The following is a 14594-nucleotide window of genomic DNA, read 5'->3' as shown; positions in this document are numbered from 1 at the left end:
TCTACATTATCATTTAGGCATTATCGACTTATCGTCTATGCATTTAGGTTACCATCACGGACTACTATATACAGTATTACAGTTGTAGTCCGTGGTTACCACCTATATCTTTATTATCTATGGTTTTTTTTTCGCTTGTCCTGCCGCCAATTTAGTCTTTTATCCATAAGCGGCATAACGCATAAGTTAATATTATATTGCGTCTACCGAGTGGCGAGTACCGGGCTCATAACGTTCCTTACTCTTATGCTGAGTACTGAGTAGTTTATCAACAGTTTAACACAGTTTTCAATATTGCAGTCTTGATTCGGTGCTTCGAAATCTACAATGAGCGAGTAAGCGATTATAACCGCGTGCCTAACTATTATTTATTCAAGTTGTTAGCCGATCACTTGCTTTATTTTTCCGAAATTGTTGTAGATCACCAAACGATATGGACCCCACAAAGTTGTTAGACGAAGTACGATCTTTACAATTAAAATTAGACTGTATGACCAAAACACTTGGCTCGTTGGATAAAAATGTCAACAAAATAACTGAATCACAACAGTTTCGCAGAGAAGCTGTGCGGGAATCAGCCAATTCCAACATTGTCATCAGATTTTTGACAGTATGTATTAATAATACTTAAGTATTATTTATGATGAAACGTTTTGAAAGATAGGAATTTTAGATTACTGTTAACCAGTAACTGACAATTATCATTAATTTTACAATGATTGTCATAGATTTTTTAATCGTCTTAAAAATGTTTATTGTGACCTTGTTCTTATGTTTTTTTAGGCCTTGCGTAAATTGTCACCTGAAGAATTAAAAAATACTTTGATTGAAGCTGATTCTATTCTAAATACTGCAAATCCTACTCCTACACATCAAAATCTTGATCAAACTATAGAATGGAATGTCACTAAGGATAAGTTAAAAACAGTATTGAAAGAGGTATTTGATTTACTTAATTCATTGCCTCTTAATACCTCAGTTGATGCTAACAATTGTGTTGCTTCAACAAGTACTAGGTATAGAAATGATAGTGCTAAAGTAGAAGAATCAAAAATACAATTTTGGAGAAGATACAAAAATAAATACAATTATATTGAGAGACTTAAACTTAAATTGCCTCCTTTAAATAATGTAAATGACAGTGTACAAAATGATGTGAATCCTACTGTACAACGTGATGTGAATCCTACTGTACAAAGTGATGTGAATCCTACTGTACAAAGTGATGTGAATCCTACTGTACAAAGTGATGTGAATCCTACTGTACAAAGTGATGTGAATCCTATTGTACAAAATGATGGAAATGCCAACACACAAAATGATGGAAATGAAAATACAAAATATACTATAAATGACATTATACACAATTTTGATGTATATAAAATGTTTAAAAGTAAACTTAAAAATTCACCATATGATGACCCATATTTCAAGAATAATGTCAGAAATAATAAACTGACTTTAACACTGAAAAATGGTGAAACCATAGTAAGACCAGTGAGTCATGTAGCACCTCTAATAGTACTACGAAAATGTGATGATTTGTGTCCAATACCACTACAAAATAAAAAAACGTGTGTACCCATTGATTTTGATGTAGACTATTTTATTTATTTTATTTTTTATAACTTTATGTTTTAGAACGGGTAAACATTTTCCAAGTACTTTGAAAAAGGAGGATTCTAATAGTAATAATAATACAACTGCAAAAATTACCAAAAGAGAAACAAGATCTAATAAAACGAGAGTTATAACAAACAGGTATGTTTGCTTCTAGAGTTTTTACTGTTTTTTATTGATGTTTTACTTAAATTTATATTTTCATACATTTTAAAGCTTTTAGAACAGTAAATTGTTAAATATTTTATCACTTTAATTTATGAGTGCAAAAATTATAGTTAAGGTACTTAAAAGTATGCTAACTTACCCATTGATTTGTACTTTGTTGTTTCTGTTTTACAAATGACATAGCAAATATTTCATTCATTAGTTTCCAAAAAAAATTTCATTCCAAAATGTCATTATATGTATAAAATATAATAGCAAACTAAAATGGTTATTCTTCATATTTTCTAATTCGTCCAAATTTGAACTTAAAGTGTGTATAGTAAGTTCAGTAAGTAAGTGAGTATAGTAAGTACTGGACATTTTCAATTTTTCTTAATAGATTTTGAAGTTGAAAATCAAAGCATTATTTCAACTATTCATCAAGTACACAGATTCAAAAATACCTTTAATAATACTTTATTTTACATTTAATTTTGACCAAATCGTTTTTAATAATTCTGATTGTAATAGAGAAGGCAATGCTAACAGCAGTCCTCTCCTTGATTCTCGATAACACGGAAAAAAAAGATCTGATTATTATAATCTAATATTAATAATGATTTAAAAAAATCATTTTGTGTCTGTTATATGCTCTTTTAACTTATTAATTTTTTGTTACTATAAACTATATATTATTATATCTAATATCTTGTTCATGTGAAGTTACCTGATGGATATAACTAACTTTATTATAAACAATTACATAGATTTAAACTGAATTAATAGTATATTTATGTTGTTATAATTTTTAGTTCCAATACCAGTGATAAAGCTAGTGCCAAAAAACGAAATCTGACCATCAAAAATAGTAAATATGAACCATCAACATCAAAAAAAAAAAGAAATTAAAACAATTCAATACCTATCCATTAATATTTTTATGGTATATTATTTATGAATTTTTACAAATTAAAACTAAGTTGTCATTCTTTGTGTAATTTAATAGAAGAATCAAGTACAATTTAATTTATTATAATTTGAACTATGTATATACATAACAAATTTATTTACTTCATTATTTACTCATTTAAATATTTTATATTTATTAATGAATAAAATCTTGATGTCATTTTTATTATTTAATACGTTTAATTTATGTAATAAGAATTTATACATGAATTTAATAGATTTTTTATAGATTTTAATGCTAGGCTGTGTCTATGTGGGGAGTGTTCTAATGTTAATCTCCTGGGTTTTCTCAGATTAGGTAACTTGGAAATTTAATATTATTTCTTTCTAATTACACATTGTTATTATGTCATTAACATTTTATAAATTGTATATATTGCAAAAATGTTAAAACAGTTGATAGTTGATGAATTTTTTTTCTGTACAACTTAAGTGAGATTTTTTTATTTAAATTTATTAATTGTTAAAATGCACCAAGTATTTTTTAAATATTATAACATTAATTAATTAAGGTGTACAAGTAAGTTTATGGATATATTTTAGGTTGATTATGAATCAGGATGGATAATTTTCTTGAACTTCAACTGCTTCAAGTAAAACACCATGTGGTAGCAGTGGCTTTAGTTTGTGGTTTTTGGTTCTTTTCCCAATGTTCAAGTGAAGTGCACCTTCTATTGTTTTTAATTTCGAATGAAATTTTTAAAATTGTTCATCGAGCCATGTGGTTAGGTATGGTATTCAAGGGTTTTTGTGAAGTTTTGTATTTTGTATGTACCATGGTGTTTTAAGAGCTATTCTGAGAAATTTGTTTTGTATCGTTTTAAATTTTTAAATTTTTGTATAGGATGCGGCTGCCCATGACCAGCATGCATATGTAATTAATGGTCTTATTATTTTTTAGAAGTTAGCATTTATACTGAAATGCTGGACTGTAACTTATTAGGGGGTACAAGATTTTCAATCGTGTATTGGCTTGGTTTAAATTTTTAATTATTTTTGATTTTCAATTGAGCTCAATTTGTATAAAGTACACCTCTTTAGGGTAAATATTTTCGCTTTGCTCTTAATCCAATTAAGGTATAAAGAAATTTGTAGATGTTATTGAGTTTTCAAGTTTTTTATGTTGTGTTAAGATAATAGTATCGTTAGCATATATTGCTAATTGACATTTTTGTGGAACTGGGATATCAAAGCAAAAAATATTAAACGAGGGGGCTGGGCAAGGACTGATCCCTGCTTTTATTGGGTGTTCTTTAGAGGTATCAGTATCTATTCGTACTTTAAACGCGTGATTTGTGAAAAATGACGATATTATATTATATAAATAGGTTGGCAGTTTTAGTTATGTTAATTTTGACACGAGACCTTGGTGTTAAACCTTGTCGCACGCCCGTGTGACTTCAAGAAAGAAAGTGGTTGTGAATTTTTAAATCCATCTACTATTCTAGATTCGCTGAAGTTGAGTGTAGTCCCTTAGTCAACCTAGCTCGAACCGTCGTCTATACCCATGCAGCATCTTGAACGGTGTTAGCCTGGTCACTTTAGACTCACTATTATTTATTTGTTTTTTTACCCCAGACAATAAATCGTCCCACTGTTCTTCCTCAGCTAGAGAAATTAACATGGCTAGGATGGTGCTATTAATTCTCTCCACTTGCCCGTTTACTTGCGGCCTTCTCTTTGAATTTAGAATGTGTGTGACTCCATGTGACACACAGAAGTTTTCAAATCGATGAAAAGTAAAACAGGTGCCTCGATCAGTGGTCAACTTCCTAGGCAGCCCAAATCTGTATACAAACTCATCCATGGCATACAACACTCATTCAGTGCTGGTATCCGTTGCTGGAAACAAACAGACACATTTAGTAGGATTGTCCACTATAATACCAAAATATACCTGTTTACTTCAGTGCTCGTGACAAACGGCCCTACATGGTCAGCATGAACAATTTCGAATGGCCTTCACCCTGGTGGTTTGGGATACAGCAGGCCAGATTGTCGTCTTCTATTGGTTTCCTTGTCATCAGGCACTCCATGCACATACGAATGTGAAGTTTCACATAGCAACGAAACCCTAAAAACCAGAAGTCCTGAGTTATCTTGCAGACTGTCTTATCAACAAACAGATGCCCTCCCGAGTCGTGTGCGGCCACTACAATGCTCTTGCGCATGTTCCTGGGCATTACAAACAGTAGTCGGCCTTGATACCATCTATACAGCAAATTTTCTTCTAGACTGTATTCATACACGAGTCCCTTTTCTACTTTTGTTCTCTGTTCCTCAGGTCTTTGCAATATGTTGCAAATCTGGCGCAACTCTTCATCCACTTGCTGAGTTATCCATACTTTGTTTTCAGTTTGTAACGAGATACATACATCCAATCGGCCAGCCAACACTTCAACTAGGGTTTCACCTTTCTGGTCGGTCCACCGGATCCCGTGACAGTGCATCAACATGCAACATTTTTGTCCCTGGACGATGATGTATATCAAAATCATATTCTTGCAGTATGTCATACCGTCGCAAACCAACGCTTGACAATCAATCACAACATAGAATCTTACACCCAATAAGAAATGTCGCCATCTGTCCACTGCCCACACTATACTCATTAATTCTAATTTGCTTGAGTGATAGTGCGACTCTGAAACGCCCAACTTCTTGCTAATGCAATATATATTATATATACTATCTGCAACGGTGCTCCTTCTCCTTGCTCTGCAGCAACATTACTTCTAGGCCAACGGAACTTGCGTCTATATGGACTTCAGTGCGATAGCTGCTTTTGGGTCAAACATAAAAAATATAGGTTTATCTGCAAATATACTTTTCATTTCCGCGAATACAGTTTCTTGTGGCGACAACCATTTGAACACCACGTCCTCTTTAGTCATTCTTGATAGGGGTTCTGTCAAGGTAGCATAGTTAGTTCCGGACAAACCGCCTGAAGAATCCGGCGAGGCCAAGAAATCTGCGTACACCATGTAAATCTTTTGAAATTGGAAATTTTTCCATGGCTTGACTCTTCATCGTTTCTGGACTAATCTATCCTCTATCTATAACAAATTCCAAAAACTCAATACTCCTTGCCCCAAAAGAACACTGATGTTTTTAATGTGAGATCCGCAGCTCTCAATTTCTCCAGGACCATTCTAAGTTTTATCAGCAAATCCGGTCACTCTTCAGCATCTATCACCCAGTCGTCTGTTAATGGCTTCAATTACCACAATAAAATTTAACTTCAAACAATAGCATTAGAATATATTTCACTTAGGCTTGGACTTTGACTTAGACGCTGAACTACACAGTGTACTCGACGCATGTCACACACTCAGTGTTGCCAACGTTCAGCCATCCTTTAGGTCAGCGTCCTCGCTGAGTTCAACGTTTAACATGATATATTAATATTAACAAATATATTATAGTAACATCTAATAACTGTCTTATGACTAACAACTTATTCATTGGCATCCCCGGTCAATTGATTCTTTAATAGTTTACAAATTATAATTCAAAATAATAATTAAAAGAAATTTTAAATAAGTAAAAAAAAAAAATGTATAAATTATAATTTTTAAAAAAAAAACATAATCTTCCATCCATTTAGGCGGTTTCTTCTCTCTAGTCCTGGTTAGTAACTCTTGATTGACTTTATCCGTTTCCTGTTGTTCTTGGTCTCCCGTTTCGGTTTCTTCTTCCTTCTGGCTGGCATTGTCAATTTCTTCTTCTATATCATCTGATTCTGGTCCCAGTTTGTTCCCTTTCATGTGTGTTGCGTGTACAGTTGTCCTGTATTGTCGTCCGTCTTTAACTATAACATCAGTAATTTGATATGTATCATTGGGTAACACTTTACTGACTACAAACGGTCCTCTAAACTTTGGCTGCAGTTTGGTTGGTTCTCCGGTGTGTTTGGGTAGAGTTCTCAGAAAAATCACTTCCCCTACTTTATATTGGGCTGGTGTAATGTGTTTGGCATCGTATCTAGTCTTCCATACTCTTTATTCTTTTTCAATTGTTTCCCTGGCTTTTTCTTGCAGTTTAGTTACATCTGAATGTTGTTCCTCAGTTACTAAATGTCTTAGTATTCCATCATGGAAATTTGGATAATATCCATATAACAATCGAAATGGTGTGTCCCCTGTTGTTTTATTCTGCACATTGTTGTGTTGACTCTCTACCTCAAGCATATTATTATCCCATGTATTATCGTTCTGCATATTAGCTTGCAATACTGGTACTAACGTTGAGTTAACCCGCTCTACCTGTCCATTAGACTGCGGATGTCGTACGGATGTTAATATGTGATTTATGTCTACTCATACAGAATTCACCGAATTGTCGAGCTGTAAAAGCTGTCCTTCGGTCACTGATTACTTTCTTAGGTATTCCATAGGTTAATATAAACTTGCAAACTTCTTATGACTGCTTCAGTGTTACATGCTCGCACTGGGTATAACTTAACATATTTCGTCAAATTGTCCACTAAAATTAGTATGTAATTTTTCCCTGCAGTTGATCGCACAAATGGTCCTATATGTTCTAAGTGTATTATCTCGAATGGTCACTTTCCAGGTGGTATCGGATGGAGTTCTTGTGGTCTGCCTCTTGGTACTTTAGTTAATATACACTGGGCAGCATCTGATGTGAACTCGCACATAACTCCTCATTCGGGCAAAGTAGTACCGCTCTAAGATCTTTGCAGCCGTTCGAGTGAGAAATGTCCAGCCATGTCATGACTCTGCACCACAATACTCTTACGCATTGCGTTTGGAACAACCCATAATTGGCGTTCTTCTCCTTTAATCCTAACCCTTTTATACACTATGCCTTGACGCATGACAAAATCCTTAACTTCACGTTGTTCGTTTAATGATCGCTCTTCAGTTGGTTTTGTCATTATTTTGATTATTGAACATATGTTTTCATCATTTCTTTGCATTGTTATTATGTGTTCCTCTGCAGTCATTTTTATTATGATCTTTAGCTCTTCAAATTCTCCTTCGGTGTCTGTTGATGTATTAACAGGAGCTCTGGACAAAGCTTCTACGTGGGCCATCTTTATCCTTGGCCTGTGACGTATCTTATAGTTATATTCACTTAACAGGTTTACCCATCGAGCTACTTTTGGGTTTACTGTTTTCTTAGTGTTGATAGTGCTAGAGTGATGCTAGCGTTGCCCTTATGGTGGTGTGAGGTGTTGTTCAATATGACATCAGAAACTCATCAATTGTTTCTTCCCATTTGTTATTAGATATCATTGAAGTTTTGATTGCTTTACCAAGAGTTCTCATGAACCGCTTTACTGTTCCGTTCGCTTGTGGCCAGTATGGCATTATTTTGCTGTGTTTTATTCCAAATGACTGTAAAAATTCACTAAATTGTGTAGTTCCGTTCATTGGTGGTCCATTGTCTGTTTTGACACACTCAGGTACCTAACCCTAATTCCATGAATATATTTTTTAATTCATGTGTTACCGTTTCAGTCTTTAGATTATTTATAATTCTTACCAAAGGATATCTGGAATATTCATCAATTACAACTAATGTATATTTACCGTTAAGGAATGGTCCACCAAAATCTAGATCCAACTTTTCCCATGGTCCTTGTGGTAGTTCTGAACTCATTATTGGATCAGTATTTGATTTTGTTGTCGCTGCTTGTAATGGTATACATGTACTAATTTCATCAGTTGTCAATTTGTTCATATTTGGGAACCATACTTTGCTTCTTAACAATGTTTTTGTCTTCTCTATACCTTGATATCCAGTATGTGCAAGCTTGACTACTTCCTTTTGTAATGCCTTTGGTATAACTATCTTATTTTGTTTTAACACTAGTCCGTCATTAGTGATTGTCAACTCATCTTTGAACGGTCTGTATTCTGGCTCTAATATAGTGTTCTCCATTAATGCTGTTTTTAATTTTATGAGTTCTTCATCACTGTTTGTGCACTCTGCCACCTCTTTTCTAGTCATTGTTTTTGGTATGCTTAGTTGTGCTATATTATTGACACGTTCTTCTATTCCTGTTTCACAGTCATTTGTCTGTCGTTGGTTTAGAGGATGTCTTGACATGAAATCTGATTTGTGCTACTTTTAGTATGTAATACTTTATTGTGATTGTATCCTTGAGACCTTGAATCTTTAGTCTTAGTCGTTCTAACCTTGCTGATGAATCCTTTGTTTGACTGCTTGTCTTATTTCGTCATGGAATACTTCTGCTGCAGAGTTAATTCCAAAACTCAATCTTTTGTACCGTCTTAGTCTAACATGAGTGCTAAATGTTGTGATGAATTTTGATGCACAATCCAGCTCCAACTGGTAATAGCCCTCATTGAGATCCAATTTTAAAAATACTTTTGACCCATTCACAGCACTTATTATGACATAATATTATGACATTGTCATAATCAATAATTGGAGTCACATGACGCACTCATTCAATGGCTGCATTTGGTCTTCTCATATCTACACATAGTCTGACTTCACCGTTTTTTTTTTAGGAACTTAGACTATAGGAGAAACCCAGGGTGTTGGTCCATCGACTTTTTCAATTATATCTAATTTTTCAAGTCTTATAAGCTCATTTTCTAATTGGTGTCTTAAGTGTATTGGAATGCGTCTGTGTTGTTGAGCGACCGGGGTGATGTTTTCGTTGATGTGAAGTTGTATTTGTCTTCCTTTTAATTTCTACTTGTCTCTTTGACTGCATTTATTTTATTGTCCCACGATTTTTGTTGTGGATATTTTTTCCATGGCAATTTTGTTGTGCAATATGCTTTAAAATTCCCGATTAAACCACATCGGCCACATTTTTTATCTTTTGCTGGGCAATTAGGATCATTTTTAAAATGATTTTCCATTCCCATATCTATAGTATGCCTTATTTTTGTTTTTTCTTAAATATCAGATATTTCATAATCAACCACTAAGCGACTAAGCGTCAGATTATAAAATGAACTATAGTCTATTATTTTATGCTTCCCACTAATAAAGTATTTTCAGGGCTGAGTGGACTGGAAATAAATCACTTTTTTAACTAAAAGTAAAGCCTTTTTTAAAATTGAGTCACTTTTTTTTAAAATTCACCTAAATTTAAATTACTTTTCTGTACTAGTTCAAAAATAAATGCAGTTGCCAGTTGTATTTTTATTCTGTTATTTTATTTTGTTAACAAAAAAAAAAATAGTCATTATCATTTTACACGGTATAGACATGTATAGAAGACACGTTGTAAAGAAGATCGTGATAGAAAATCTTGTTTGTTGTTTAATCGACATTTTCATGATATAATTATTAGAAACTGTGTTATACCAAGGGTCATAGATAAACTATCTAATACGGTTATGGTCATCACGATGATTCCATAAAAATTATATTTACATATTTTATTATTTAGTCACGTCTATCAATGATTATATTATTTACCCGCTGGTTTTTATTCTTCCTGTAATCCTATCACTATTTAATCCTATTACTTTTAAATGCAGTTGTAGTATAATAATAATTGCATTGCTTGTTGTTAAAGATGCAATAAAAATGTACAAAATTGTATTTCATTAGTATGTACTATGGTTTAAGATTTATTTTTTATTTATTTAAACCGCGATTAGTATCAATCGCTGCCAAATTAATAAGTTTGGCACATAGTGCTTAAAATAGATATATAAAAATTATTTAGAAAAAGAGAAAGAACAAGAAAAAATACTCCTAGAACAAAAATCGGTAGAACAGCTACAAAAAGATAAGGAAACCATTTTGTATATTGAAGAAGATCTATAAGTAAAAAAAAAGTAATCAGAGAATTATACATTAATTGTTGCAAAAAACTTACTATTAGAATGCTAGAAGCTAATCAAAGGTACCTATAGAGGCAAAACATTTAAATTTACCAGGTACAATACAAACTGCATTCGTATTATGACTTGTTTTTAATTTAAATTTAAAATAAAATCCATTGCTCTTTGTCAGAGCCAGAACATGCCCATTAATTTATACATTTTAAAGGTTATATGGCTGTGTACCTAATTTAGGTTACTAAGTCAGTTGTGTGTAGGGTGTTACAGTAATGCGGTTATTTTTGTGTATTTGTTTGTATAATTTTAAGTTGGTAGGATTGTAACACGTATTTGTGTATGTGTGGCAAGGATATGTTGCTAAAAATCCCTATTGGTAGCCCATCCGGCATCTAGCAACTGCGGCCGATACGTATACGCTCAATGCGTTTCCGCATATTAAGCGTACGACCGCACCTTACCAAGCCACAAAATTACTATTATAGATAGGTATACTCGTACGTAAACATGAAACAGTAATAATTTTCAAATATAATTTAGGTATAGGAACTTAATAGTTAATAAACACCATCATGTTTATCGTTAAATTGTTTTTATTTCTGAATTCGACGTTAAGCCTGAAATATGATTGTCTCGTAGGTTGTACTGTTGTAGATCATAAAAAATAATAACTTCATGTACAATATAAAATAATAAACACTAGCTACTTGTTTAAGTTTATTTTTATGAATAAATATCAATAAAAATAACATTTTTATAAAAATATTATGCTTTTATAATACGAGTACACATGATGATTCACCATAATAAGCATACTTAAACCCATCTTTAATAATCTGATAATGTAGGTATTCAATTTCTGATTTTTGTAATTTCCATGTAAACTATTTTAATATGGTCTAGACTGCTCTAGAGGGTGATTCTTTTAAGTGGGTACACTAATTATCTCGAAAAGTATTTACTTTTTTCAAAATATTTTTTACATGGTTTCAAGTTGTTAAAAACCAACGTTTTTATTAAAAAATTATATTTTTAAATATTTTTTATCCTTATCATTTTTTAAGTTTTTTACTTTTTTGAATGACAACATAGAGTTTTAATTTCATATTCCAAATCAGAATATTTTTCTAAGTATTTTGATTCATACAAATCGAATTTGGGCTAGTAGTTTTTGAGTTATAAGTATTTAAACTTTAAAGTTTGGATTGGCAGAGTGGAGTGGTACGAGGTTACCCCGCAAAATGTTTGTCCACTACTCCGCCTAAACTTTAAATACATATAACTCATAAACTACTCGTCCTAAATTTGATTTTTATGAATCAAAATACTTAAAAAAAATATTCTGCTTTAGAATATGAAATTAAAAATCTATGTTGTCATTCAAAAAAGTAAAAACTTAAAAAATGATAAGGATAAAAAATATTTAAAAATATAATTTTTTAATAAAAACGTTGGTTTTTTAAAACTTGAAACCATGTAAAAAAAATATTTTGAAAAAACTAAATACTTTTCGAGATAATTAGTGTACCCACTTAAAAGAATCATCCTGTATATAATATACCTTATATAGTTATATATAATTGAATTATATTTTACATGTTTGAAACTTGAATGCAAACGTTTATGTGCATATTTAAAATGTATAATAATTAATTGTATCCACTTATGAATTTGTGAGTGCATAATATACATAAGCTATTAGTTATATGATTTATTTTACAATAAAATACCTAGAATGTATATAATAATTCAGTATACAATTTTTGTTTACGCAGTAAATAATTTTATAAAAAATCAACATGCTAAGAATATCATAATTTTTTTTTTTTTTTTTAATTATCCCGCAGCAACTAAGGCCATTGGGAAGGGGGTAGTACTGTAGATTTTAATGGAACTGTAGGTTGGTTTTACACGTGGGTGAGAGTTTTGTCAGAATTTCTATTGGGGCACCCGTAGGTTTCTGCCATGCCCCGGAGTGAGGGATGGCGGCACTTGTTCTCCGGACACCGTGACTTGCCCGGAGAAAAATGCCGCCCGATGGTCAAGGATCGAACCTGGTCCGGCTGAGCCACAGCCGACGCGGTAGACTACTCAGCCACCTCGTCCCCAATATTATAATTAGGTAGGTATAATAATGTCACTTCATTAACAGTAAGAATTATTAAAATTTGTTGTGATAAAAATTGTTGGGTTATTCTGTTGAATAATATTTATAAATAATTTCATATTTTCTACTAAAGTTATGTTTTTGGTTTTTCATTTTTTGGGATTATTGAAAAAGGAAAATTTCTATGTATTTACAAATTTCGTGGTGTGAAATTTTGCGAGCGGCGGTCTATTGGAGTCGGATGTCGTTTAAACGCACAGTTAGTTTACTATTAAATAATGATGTTAGAAACTAATAAAAATATATATACTTATAATATTATATGATATATTCTAATTTAGTGACATATTATTACGAATATTACTGATCAATGTAAATCTTAATGACTGCTGAAGACTTGAAAGTTTCGTTGCAACACCTGCGTGTAGGCGTACACAAAGAAAGGATTTTCTCAATGGATTATTATAGTTATTAAACTTTTATAACAATAACAATAATAATATAATATAATTTATGATAACATTTTAATTTCAAACGCTTAAGTATAAAAAAATTTGTGTGAAAATGTAGATCCTGATCCTGACGTACTGTCGTATTGTAGTTCAACTAAGAATATGTTAAAAATATTATAATATAATGCAAGGATTCAGATAAAAATTATCTAGATAAAATAATAGATTACTAAAGTTCTGTAGATTATTTAGAGTTTGTATGCAATCCACAGCCAGGGCCGGCGCAAGAAGTTTTGGCGCCCTTAACAACCCCCCCCCCCCCGCCAAGACTAGAGTAGTATTAAAATTAAGTTTTTTAGTAAGTTAAATAAAATTAGCATGTATTTTGTATCATAACAATATTGTAATAAGGTTAGACATATTATTTTATTAACTTATAAAATTGTACAACGAAAATAATATTAAATTTATATTATCATATTTATAGATACTCCGAAAAACGTGTTAAGTTAATAATACTGATTTTCATAATAATAAATATGCGAATGTGCGATTCACCACGTTATATCGACCGTTGCGCCATATATTAATTATTATATATCATCATATATTCATATAAATTATCAAAATTCAAAGTATATTCATTGTTAATTCATCATTAACATAAAATATCAAATCAAATAATATAATATTATTTCACGCCACCAGCTCACCACTGCCTATAATATAGGAATATTGTGTTTCTGGTTTCACTAACTACTTATTAATTAAAACGGAATTTATTGTAAAAAAGAAACCAAAATACTATGTACAAATTTACTAAACAAAATATATGATCATATGAATATTGATTACCTGTTGGCGCCCACAGAAATTTTTCTAGGGGGGGGGGGGGGCAATGTTAGGATTTGAGGATAAATATTATAATTTTACTAGGTGTTTTAAAATAATAACATTTTTCATTATACTCGTATACAATGTATTATATTTTATTATATTACAACTTATTTTATACTTTAAATTTGTTGTATAGTATATAGTCATTTATCTTAAAACATTCAATAAAAAAAAATATTTTGAAAAAGCCAGGGGGGCAAATGCCCCAGCTTGCACCCCCCTGCGGGCGCCTATGGTTGGCAGTTAATTGTTAGTTTATACATTTGAGTATTTGACATTACACAGCAGACCGTACGGAGCGAGAGCTCGTCGAAAACAATAAATTGAATAAATAATTGTGTGTGTCAGACAATTGTGTCTTTTTGATTTACGCTATACTCTGCGGTATTTTCACCGTAAGGTCCGAATGGGTTTTTTACCGCCACGGTTTTTCTAACGAATCTAGCCTTAATCGTCTAGTTATATGATTTTATTTATAAATAGGTAAATATTATAATATGAAAATAATTATTACGACCATCTATATATTTTATTATTTATTGACACGCACAAATGCGGTGGTATGCTTCCATAATTCCATGTATTATTTTTACATCAAAACCA

The 14594-nt window shown here is 31.8% G+C and overlaps 2 protein-coding genes across 2 annotated transcripts; one reads left to right on the top strand and one right to left on the bottom strand.

Moving 5' to 3' along the window:
• Positions 1–70: 70 nt before the first annotated feature.
• Positions 71–2910, top strand: LOC107169244 (uncharacterized). The gene is made up of 5 exons (XM_015518922.2): positions 71–335; positions 421–610; positions 784–1574; positions 1642–1761; positions 2580–2910. The coding sequence occupies exons 1-5, from the start codon at positions 328–330 to the stop codon at positions 2674–2676; spliced, it is 1206 nt and encodes a 401-aa protein (XP_015374408.1). The 5' UTR covers positions 71–327; the 3' UTR covers positions 2677–2910.
• A 1303-nt stretch (positions 2911–4213) lies between these two features.
• LOC149058264 (igE-binding protein-like) lies at positions 4214–4543 on the bottom strand. The gene has a single exon (XM_089218348.1). The coding sequence runs from the start codon at positions 4541–4543 to the stop codon at positions 4214–4216; it is 330 nt and encodes a 109-aa protein (XP_089074474.1).
• Between the last annotated feature and the right edge of the window lie 10051 nt (positions 4544–14594).

The sequence above is a fragment of the Diuraphis noxia genome, unplaced genomic scaffold, assembly GCF_037042655.1.
Source record: "Diuraphis noxia isolate RWA-SAM2 unplaced genomic scaffold, SU_Dnox_SAM2 contig0002, whole genome shotgun sequence".
In the NCBI taxonomy this organism is placed as follows: Eukaryota; Metazoa; Arthropoda; class Insecta; order Hemiptera; family Aphididae; genus Diuraphis; species Diuraphis noxia.
This window is presented reverse-complemented; position numbering and strand designations above follow the sequence as displayed.